The 11,208-nt window shown below is 52.9% G+C and overlaps 1 protein-coding gene across 1 annotated transcript; it reads right to left on the reverse strand.

Moving 5' to 3' along the window:
* Positions 1–5,446: 5,446 nt before the first annotated feature.
* On the reverse strand, positions 5,447–8,109 carry DUSP1 (dual specificity phosphatase 1). The gene is made up of 4 exons (XM_055813012.1): positions 7,608–8,109; positions 7,321–7,469; positions 6,988–7,207; positions 5,447–6,496 (listed from the first exon to the last, which is right to left on the reverse strand). The coding sequence occupies exons 1-4, from the start codon at positions 7,975–7,977 to the stop codon at positions 6,126–6,128; spliced, it is 1,110 nt and encodes a 369-aa protein (XP_055668987.1). The 5' UTR covers positions 7,978–8,109; the 3' UTR covers positions 5,447–6,125.
* Positions 8,110–11,208: the final 3,099 nt, after the last annotated feature.

Here is an 11,208-nt window from a genome sequence, read left to right on the forward strand (position 1 = left end):
AAAATTAAATTATATCAAAAATTAGAAGTCTAAGAGTCACACCATAGTCTATTATTTTAGTACAGGTGGGACCTATATTTGGCTCTGAAACAAAGACTGCAATTAAAAAAAAAAACATGTATTGAGAACCTGCTAATTTGTAGCTAACTGGTTACTAAGTTAGAAGGCAACTAGGTGGTATTAGGGTCCTCTGGGAGCTTATTTTTAAACATGGCCTACAGTTTGGGAGCCTAAAGGTATTGAAATGAGAGGGACTGGTGTCGCACGCAACCCTTTTATGAGAAACGAAGCATTTTCTGTGGCACTCGTGATAGCCCCAACATGGTCTGTGCAATACAGATTTTGGAATGAATTGCCTGATGAAATTACTGTTCCCACAGCCCTGACTCACCCAGCCTGAGCACCAAACAAGACCTAGATAAGATGTAACAGGGTTACTGGTGTCCACTGTTACTGGCTGTGCTTCGTCCCCATTCCCACACATCAGGTACGCTCACGAACATCTTCTCTTTTGGCTCTCCGAGCACCTTCAGCCCTCCAAACTCCCAGCCAGCAACACCGCCGTGCCGAGTGCCCACCTGGAGGACACGTCCACCCTCCACCAGCTGGAAGCTGAGCTGGAAGCTGCCCAGGGGCTGTGCCGCCTGCCTCATCTCACCCACTCCCCTGCCTGCCAGCGACACCGTGGAGGGGAAGCCCAGGCCGAGTCATTTCGGTGTCTAGCAGGAAACACAGGCAAATGCAAAATGAAGCACTGCTCAGGAAACCCCCGGCCCAGCAGCCTCCCGGGGACTTCAGCCAGCCCCCAGCCAAGCGGCGAGTGCTGGCGAGGCTCAGCACCACGGGCACATGCAGCCTGGCACTGCAGGAAGGGTGCGCAGCCACACGCGCCAGCTGGAAAACCCTGGAAATGGAAATTCCCAGGGGGAGGGGAAAAAAAAACCAAACCAACAAACCCACACCTGGAGAACAGGCTGTCCCACACCATGTAAGGACAAAGAACCTTTTCCCCTGGTTTTGGCCACTAGTCTTATGATGAGGGAATCAACTTGCTCTGTGCCAGACTAATAGCGTCAGGTCCACGCAGGACCTCGGCGCTCTCTAGACGGACCCAGGTTTGTGCAACGGCACTTCCAAACTGGGAAACAGCTCTCAAAACCAGGAATCCTTTACACCACCCCAGCAGCAGAGCAACTCAGCTGCTTCCTCTCAGGTACCCGGGTTTATCCCTTGGGGGTTACCCTTCGGCATGCCACAGCCTGAAGAAGAGCTAGACACACAGACCTGAGCCAGGTCCCCAGCAGGGCCACCTGGCCAAGCTAGAGCCCTCACAGCAATGCCAGTTAAATCAGCAGGTTCTCCCCAAGCTCTCAGATCTCTCCTTTCAGGGCCGCTTTCCCTCCTTTAATATCTTGGTCCCACTTAACCTTTAATGCCTTGATGGGTGCTAAGGGGACCCACCTGGCTGGGGACCTTGGCTGTGCCTCTCGGCTGGGCCACCAGCCCCCCATTAGTGGTGGCTGCTGGCTCGGCACCATAGTAAATAGCATGTAACAGGAAGGCCACAGGCAGCGTGGACCTCAGGGATAATTTGTTCTTTCAGGATGAGTGGGTTTGAGCCTGGGTTTTAGCTGTTTTCCCAACCCCCCTACTGCCCTGGACTGGAGCAGATTCCATGAAGCCAAAACCCTGAGTGGAGTCTCATGGGCCATACTGTGTGTAGGTGCCTGTCACAGACACCATTGCAGGACAAGGGAAAGGATAAGAAATTGGTTTAGATGAGGTTCGAGGTGTAGTAACTTCTAACCATACCAGGCAGACGCACACCACGACCTTTTCTCCTTCCCCATCACACTGCCACTCATCTGCAGAGCTGGGGAGTGGGCTCTTCGGGGCCACACTTAAACACCATTTCCAAATGACACTCAGTGCCCTCTCTGCTGCCCTGGAGCCAGACAGAGGAAAAAACCCAGGTGGTAACCAGGCAAACTAGATTTGCTTGTGTGTGATCTGGATTTAATGTTCTTTTTTCAACATCATGGCACAACATATCCTTATGGCCCTGCTAGTCTGACACGGCGGGGGGGGGGGGTGGGGGGGGTGGTGTGACTAATGCAGGATAGTCCCTAAGCTTGAGTACGCCCAGCACCTTTCCAAGCACTGATTACAAAAGAAAGGCAAAAGCGTTGAGACAAGGGGATTACCCAAAATGCATCTAATCTGGAGCTCTCTGTCTGTCTGTCATGTGATAACTGGGTATACCGTATCCCCTGGGTATTACATCTTGCCGGGGATATTACGCGCAGCTCATGTGCTGTGTCCCCACGCGGGCTGACTGTGGGGACCCATCCGTCGGTGCCGTTTGGAGCCCCACAGGCTGCGTTGGGTTACTCACTGCCATGACTTGCATTTTCTCTACAGGCTTTGTCACATTTGGGGTGTCGGTGGTTTGTGCTCTGGCATTTTGGGGGGCCAAAGGGCTTGTCCACGTCTCCTCATCCCTGCCCTGTGCAGCGCACGATGGCCGTTGTTTGCCTTCAGGGAGGGTGAGCAGCCTCTGGCTTGGGAGGAACAAAGCCTGGAGCCAGCTCCTGCAAACAAAACATGCCTTTTTATCACTTCATGACAAATTGGTTTGTCAGCAGCAGGAAGTGACGATAGTGCCGTCCTCAGCAAGGGGAAACTCCTTGTGGTTTCCATGGGGATGTATTACAGATTTATATAAGCTGAAAGGCCTCCCCATGCCTGCTGTGTGCCTGGTTTCCAGGGGTCTTAGACTGGATGTGGGGGGCAAAGTCTCAGCTGAGCCCTGCTAGCGTGGCGGGACAGATGGCTCATGGTGGACCTGGGGGAAATGGGAGTTCAAAGCTGTAACCCAGGGTGAGCCGTGTGCCTTGATATCCCAAACAAAACAGCAAAGCAGGGAGAATAAATGGGGGGTGAGAAGAGAAAATGCCTCCCTAACACATCCACAGCAGGCAAAGTTCAGCTCGGCTGGGTCAGCAAAGCATCCTCTGGCTCCGCCACACGAGTTGTGCGCCCCTCGTGCATCGCTGCCCAGCCCACACCTCCTCCTCTGGCCACCACCTTGCTGGCCATCCCGCTCCTTCCCCCGCTGTTCCCAGCAAAACCCCAGCTGAGCCCATCTGTCTCCCCAAATCTGTGGCGCTGAGATGACATTTTCAGGTCTCGCTGATCTCTGTTATTTTCCCCTATTGTTCTTGCCCCCTTATCCTCCCTTTGTTTGGACCGGGAGCAGTTCGGGATCTGGGCGTGATCCTGCCCACAGAGAGTCTGCAGGAGCCTGTGGGCTCTGGGCACCGCGAGGCTCTGATTAAGAGCAGAAGAATCACGATAAAGACTTGGAAAAGGACGCCACGTGCCCACAGAACTGGAAGTGTGTGCCAGTGCCTCGCTGGCGCTGCAGCCCTGCTGTCACTGCCTGGCTTGTCCGCCACGGGCTTTGTGCTGAAGCAGCTCTCTTTTGCACCCCTCTGTCAGGTGCCTGCTTAGGTTATAAAAGCTGATCGGCTGCCAGGTAATGAGTTTTATTGTTCCAAGAAACACATAAACAAGCTCCCCCAGCTGACGGGGAGCGGATTTCTGTTTGAATTGCGATTAACAGTCAGGATTTTTTTTTTTTTTTTATCAGTTGCATGGCCAGGGCTGCCAAGGTTGTATTTTTCCACTGAACAAGCCCTGCTTTGCTCTGAAGGTGAAAGTTTGTTCCACTGTTTACTGCAGGTGTAAAAAGGCTCACACATTCAGAAACAGCCTTGCAGGCTTTACAGGGAGAGCAGTGGTAGGTGCGATCCCATGGAGCAGCACAACCTGCCAAGGGACTTTTCATGGACAAAGGGGTTTTGCAGGATTTACAGCATGGGAGAGACTTTGGGGAGGATATTCACTTTGAGGTTCATGCATGCTTTAGGAAAATAAGGGTTTCTGACTTTGTTTCCTAGTGCCCAGGGATCTCTCCTCCTTTCAGCTGCTCCATTTTTTCTTATCCCTCGGTGTCAGGTTGGAGCTTGGCGATGGCTGATGCGTAGTGCTGACGACAGAGCTGCATCCAAGGGGTAGCTCACGTGGAAGAATTTCAGACGCAGCAGTGCATCATCCCATCCTTCAAGGGCACCTTCTCCCAGGAGAAGAGTCCTGGATTTTAGCACCGGAAATACTCCAGGTAACTTGCAGGATTTCAGCAGGAATTTGTGGTGCTTTGCTTGCCTCCAGTTAGGTGACAAGAGCACAACTGCTTTATGCTTAGAAAACCCCTCATCCACGAGCTTAGGATCGTGAAACGCCTTGATTTTACAGAGACATAACCTGCTGCATCTGCCCAAGCAAACCCATTTTTGACCAGGCAAAAAAGTAGGACCTGAATCCTTGAACATCAGAGATGCAAGGACTGGTGGCTCCCTTCCGGAGAAGATGTAGGACACCTAATGTCCTAGTCCTCCCCCAGAATCCATCTCCCTGTTACCAGTACTACTACCCTGCCTAGGAAAGCAAGCTTCCAGCTGCATCTCTTCCACACCAGCTTCCCCTGGTAAGGGTATGTCACAGCAATACTGCTCCCAGCATACACATCCTGCCCCATGCAACCCATAGAGAGGTGCAGTTCCATCACACCACGCAGCACTGACCCTGCACCGCTTGCTGCCCAGCACCCTCGCCCTGCTGCTCCTGCCCATGAGCTGCCAGGAGCACTGATCTGTTAAAGCTCCCCTGCCTGGCTTTCCATGTGCTATGTAAAAACTTTTTTCATTGCCTAAACTGAAATGCCAGATAGAAATCACTCTAGTGAGAATCTGCAGCACAAAATGATTTATTTTGGTCTGGTTAAGAAAAGTGACTTGTTGGTTACCTGATCTCTTGCTATGCCACAATTTTACAGAGACAGCCCAGCAAGCCAAATACTCCAGGCTGGTATCAGAGACAGCGAGAGTTACAAGAAGGCATCAGAGAGGTAGATCAGAAAAAGAAAATACCTTGGCACAAACTCACAAGGATTAGAGATCTGTTACCAACAGGTTAATTTTTAGACTTAACCTTTGAAGCATTAAAAGTAAACAAGCAACAAGGAAGCTTCTTCCTCCTTCCTAGGAGGAGAACTGTTTTAAATTCACTGTAGGCCTGTGCTCAAGTCTCAGCTGGCTCAAACTGTTACAGCTCTGTGGCCACCACCACAGCCAAAACCCACCTTAGAGCTGAGAAACCAGCCTTGGCTCTCTGCCACTGCATATAATTGCACAGGGGCAAAGAGAAGTTCAGGTTAAGAAGCAGCAGCTATTTCTATTCAATTACATTGTTTAAACCCATTTTTCTATCTAGTTCCATCAAGACCTGAAAGATCAGATTTCTCCGACAGCTCTTCATCTGGGAGCTTCCATGTGATTTTGGGAGGGCTGTAAAACATAAGACTTCAAAGAATGTATCATCCAGCTCAATAGAAATATCATAATTTATTCTGTTCGTATAAAAAAGTTATAATCATGTAACAAAACTATGTCTTCATAAGAAGAAATATATTATTTCACATCATAAATAAATCAGCAAACATACAACCCTTGGCAACTCAAAAAAGCACTCGCCTGGTGCTTTCACGTCAGTGCTTGGGAAACAAGAAGAGCTGACAGATATACATACACACAGGATTATAGTACCAAAAAATACTGAGGTATTTTGTTTCTCTAGAAATGAAACTTTAGGTTTGTGAAGGCAAAAACCCCAACAATGCACTAACATAAAAATAAATAAATAGGACTGTCATATAAAAGGGGATAGCATCAGTGTTGCTCAAGGTGTCCAGGAATGGGAATACTGGTGAGCATGCTACTAAACACGGAGCAGGCTTAGGACAGACAAGACAAGGAGGAACAGCCCAGGAAGAGACAACGTCCTTTTATCTCTGTGTAGACATCCCAATACCGGCTTTAAAAGTCAGCAGAAAAGTCAGTAACACCTAGTTCTCTGGCTTTGGGTGAGCTCCTCTCCGTTTACGAGACTGTTTGGGATGCATGGATGGTTCCCCACAAAACACGAGTGACTGATGACACTGTCCCTGTTGTTATTGCACTTCTGAGACAGTAAGTCTGAGTTCTGAACGTATTTTCACCCGCTTTTCAGCAGCTTGGGGAAGTGGTGATGGGGCTCTGAAGATAGCTTAAAGCACTGGATGAGGTGTGAACAGGGATGGAGACTGGAAAATTGAAGACCGTGGTGGTCGATGCTCCTCTGTCCAATACTGACATAGCAGGGCTACCAGCTTCTGCTGAGCAGTTGGGGGCAAGGACCTGTGACTCAAACTGAAGCAACTGCCCCATGAAGCTGAAGTTTGGAGAGATGATGCTTCTTCTCTGCTTCACAAACTCAAAGGCTTCATCCAGTTTGACTCTATTGGTCCTCATGAGATAAGCGAGGCAGATGGTTGCTGACCGGGAAATGCCAGCCTGGCAGTGCACAAATACCCTTCCTCCATCATTTTTAACAGAGTCTGAAAGAATTAAAATGCAGTTAGCAAACAAGTCCCACTGCTTCCAGAGGTGGGAAAGCACAGGCTGCTGTTTTACATTTCTTTAATTCATCTCTTCCTTAGCCTAATCGGTACACCCAGTGCTCCTGAGACAAAGGGAGCCTTTGTCCTGAGGGAACAGCAGTCTAGCTATTTTCATTCTGGGCTCCAATTCCAATTATACTAATAGCTCCTCCAGGTCACTTTAGCAGTCTTGCAAGATTGCTTTAATACTTATCTGCTTCAATTCACTAGCCCTTGCCTGCAAGACCGATGTCTCTCGATTTAAGATTCTGAACAGCTTTGTAAAGCTAAGCTTATTCCTCCAAGCAGAATGAAATTCATGGAGGTGTTCCCCAAGTATGACTCCCCAAGGGAATGAAATTCCCCAGCCTCAAATGTAGGTTTTACCAGGGGAAAAGAAGTGTGCATTACCCCAGGAAAAGCACAGACTGTAAAGAGAGCTCACTTACCTATGAAATCAATCGCCTCGTTAAACCAGGAGCTGATATCTGCCTTGTGGTTGTCCTCCACGGGGATGCTTTTATACTGGTAGTGCCCTTCGAAGTGGTTGGGGCAGTTGGCCGAGACGTTGATGAGCGCTGTGATCCCCAGAGCATCCAGCATGTCCTTTCGGGAGGCGTGGTAGGCGCTGCCCAGGTAGAGGAAGGGCAGGATTTCCACCGGCCCACCCTGAAGCAGAAAGGACAGATACGGGTTAACTTCAGTCGGTAGCTTCCGAGCAGCCTCCCCTCCTCCCGGCACCCGCCCCGCCGGGTCCCCATCACTCCCTCACCCCCGCTCACCTGGTCGTAGAGGGGGGTCCCGCAGGAGCTGCACCCCGAGTCGGCGCTGCCGGGCGCGCTGCTGGCGCTGAGGGGCAGGCTGAGGCCGGTGGGGGCGGCCGGCTTGGTGCAGAGCTCGGAGCAGGCGGACGAGAAGGCTTCGTAACCTCCTGCGGGGGCAGAGGGGGGAGAGAGGCGCCGGGTGAGCGCTGCGCGGCGGGCGGGGGGCGAGCGCAGCCCCCGGGGGCGGCACGGCCGAGCCGGCGGCGCCACCCGCTCCCCCGGCGGCGGCGGCCGGGGCCACTCACCCTTGAGGAAGCAGATGCGAGCGCCGCGGGCCTCCCTGCAGAGGGTGCCGAGGGCCAGCAGCAGCGTGCTGTCGCGCTTGGGCAGCTCCAGGTCGGCGCTGCGCTCGTCCAGCAGCACCACGGTGTGGACCAGCCCCTGGCGCAGGCGGGCGCGCAGCTCCTCGTTGGGGACGACGTGCTCCAGGGCCAGGGCGCCCTTGGCGCGGCGGCGGACGATGGTGCTGAGGCGGACGTTGCAGGAGCCGCGGATGTGCGCGGCGTTGAAGGAGAAGAAGGAGCGGCAGTCGAGGACGAGGCACTGCGCGGCGCGCTCCGTCAGCAGCCCCCGCAGCGCCTCGCACTCCAGCGCGCACACCCGCAGGTTCACCATGGCGGCTCGGGGCCGGGGAAGGAGGGAGGACGATGAGGAAGGCGCGGCCAGTGCCACAGGTGCCCGTGTCCCGCAGCACCGCACAACCCAGTCCGGCCCCGCACGCCCGCGCCCGCCTTATATCGGGCCGCGCCGCCGGGCCGGCGTTTTCTCAATGGGGCCGCGTCACGTGGGCGCCAGCGAAGACGTCACCTGGCGGCGCGCCAGCGCGGGCGCGCCCAGCCCGGCCGGCATGACGTCATGGGCCGCGCGGCCGGCGGAGAGCGCGCCCCCGCCGGCAGAGGCCCGCACACACCGGGGCGGACACTGGCTCTGCACGCGCAGCCACATACATGTGAACATGCGTGCACGTATGTAAACAGACGTCCAGATGTGCACTTACACACGTGTGTGCGTACAGACAGGTAAGCAGGTGCTGACATACACACATACATACACATACAAATACCCATAAACATGGTGATATGTGTGCATACATGCACATCCACACACAGTTAATCTACAAACATGTATGCGCACATACAAACACAGACATAGACACACACGCACCTGCAGACACACATGCACACACCCCCTCAGGCGCACGCACACACTCACACTGTGCCCACCACTTCGAGCACAGGGGCCATGGGGCTGGGCCACCTTGCTGCCAGCTGTCCCCTGTCCCCTACCCCATGGCTCCAGGGCCTGGTTGGGGCTGGGGCATCCTTTGTCCACCCCCTCCACAGCACTGGCCGTGCCCCCCCTTTCCCACAGAAACCAGAGCATCGCTGGGGGGATGGAGGGTGGTGGGGCAGCAGTGCAGCGGCATGCAGAGCCTGGGTGTGGGCGTGCTTATTCTTCTAAAATATATATATAAAGAGATGAGCATATGCATACGTATATTTGTATTCATGCATAGACATAAATACGTGTACAGACATATCTACACATAAATACATATGTGTATACATATATTTGTGTATATATTTATAATGTAAACACATATTTGAGAGCTTTTCCCATCATGTTTTATGTGTAAGGGAAAAAATGTGGTAGATCTGTGGCCCATGTAAAGTTCATTTTCCCCTCGGAGAACACCCCCAGGAGTTGGGGCTGCCCAGTAATCGGCAGTGGAGCAGTGGGATCCCTTTTTCCCCCCCTTGGCAGTGCATCAGCACTTCCCAAAAGTTTCCTTTTTACTGTGGGCGACTGCCTCGTGCCACCGAGACACTTGGGTGTTTCTTACTCAGGGCTTCCAGTCAGTGCTGCTTCCACTTCCCCTGCCTCCCTGTGATGCCTCCCCGGCCGCCAGCTCATGGCCCCTCACTGGCCCCGGCCACTGCTGCCCCCCCAGGGCCACCTCCCGCCTTGGCCCTCTGACCCCAGCCCATGGCCAGCAGCTCCTCTGCCCCCCCAGTGCTGCCAGCCCCAGCTGTGCTGCTCCTTCCTCACCCCTTCCAGCAGTTTTCTGTTCTCACATCCCTTCTTCAGCTGTTCCTTTCAGAGGAGACCTCTCCACCCACCCCCCACACCAGGGCTCCTCTCCCTCGCGGGCTGCCAAGAACTGTCGCTCCTCAAATGTTCCATCTTCTCCCCCACCAATGTCCCCCAGCCTTTAACCACCTCAGGCCTTCTCAGGCCAGCGGGGCTCCTCACCTGGCCGAGGTGTCCCAGGATCTCCTGGCTCCTCAGGGGGCTGTGAGGAGGGGGCAGAGGGATGAGCAGGGACAGGCAAGTGCCAGCTCCAGCTCACCCACTCGTGGCAGGGTTGTCCCTGCTCTGCTGAGCAGTGGGGCTCTTGCCAGAACGGCAGCCTCAAAGTGAATCTGTTTTTTCAACACTTTCCTTAAAAATAAACACAGGATTGCACTTTTCATTCCATTTGTTTATTGTTGTTCTTTTAACAGCAGGTTGGAAACAGATTGTGAGGGAAACACTCATATGCTTCAGTGCTGGGAAATTGCTCTGCTCTACCACACCATCACCCACCCTGTTCCTGGGACCCCACAGCTGTCCACAGCGCATCACTGGGTGTGAATGACGGTACCCACCAGCCGTGTGGGTGACACGTGCCCCTCCGCACCATGAGAGCGTGGGAGGTGGGCAGGGACCGTGGACCCACCGGTCCTCCTCTCATGCACTCTGAACCAGCTCCTCCTGGGACGTGGCATCGCTGTGACATCGTGCCATGGACAAGCTGTGGTGACCTTGCACATCATCTGTCAAACACCACCCTACCCAGTTTTTTCTAAGGAGCTGAACAGCGGGAAGTACTAATGATTCGTTCCTTGCCAGCTTTTTGCAGCAGAAACCAGTATAGCAGATGGCCATAAGACAGGACTTTAGTCGTCACCTTTTCCGAGAGAAAATGTCCTCCTTTTGATATGGAGCTCAGGTGTTGACCTTTCTGTAGGTCTACACCCAGGAATCACTCCGAGGCATCACCCAGCAGGAACACATAGGAGACAAAGACTCCTCCGGGGTGCAGCAGAGAAGCCCTCTGTGGGGCTGGGAGCTGGGAATGTCCTTCTCCCAGGGAATTTGGTTGGGATGTTGCACTCCTCCAACCAACCCAAAGCCTTGTGCATTCCAGGAGCAGCAGCACGGGTTGGGAGACTTCACCGCAATGCTTTAATGGGAAGCAGTATTTTTAATGGTGCTGTGCCACTAGTGTCCCGTTGGTGGGAACAGCCAGCCCTGGCTCACAGACAGGTACCCATATGGCACTGACAGTCTTTTCTCCTGTCCTAAACTCTTGTCCTAAACTCTTCTCAATGTCCCATACAGAAAACAAAGCTGAAGACTGAGATGACACACATCCACACACCCCAATTTGGCAACTTCGGTTTTTCCCAAATTTAAAGAAATCAGCGTGTCTGACACCTGCACAACTAAGCGAGAATCTGATCTCAATGGCAATCACCTTCCCAGTCATGGTGATAACCAGCATCACGCAGATATTAAATGAGGGCCGGACACTGTGGGTCACATACCTCGGCTGCTCTGGGGCAGTGCAGGGATGGCATCCAGTTGAGGCCTTTGCGCAAAGGGAATTTACCTCCACAGCAAGGATAATTGCTCTGCGATGGACTTATGTAATTGTTAGACTTTTGAATCTGGTCTTGTTTACACCCAGTTTGAATCAGGAAGAAAAAAATTCATCACATGTGGCAGTGTGTACTTAATCACTTGTAATCCTGGACTAGCTGTTTCCTTGCTTTATTTTTGTTTTCTTTTCTTAAATAAACC

This window comes from Falco peregrinus, chromosome 8, assembly GCF_023634155.1.
Source record: "Falco peregrinus isolate bFalPer1 chromosome 8, bFalPer1.pri, whole genome shotgun sequence".
Taxonomy (NCBI): domain Eukaryota; kingdom Metazoa; phylum Chordata; class Aves; order Falconiformes; family Falconidae; genus Falco; species Falco peregrinus.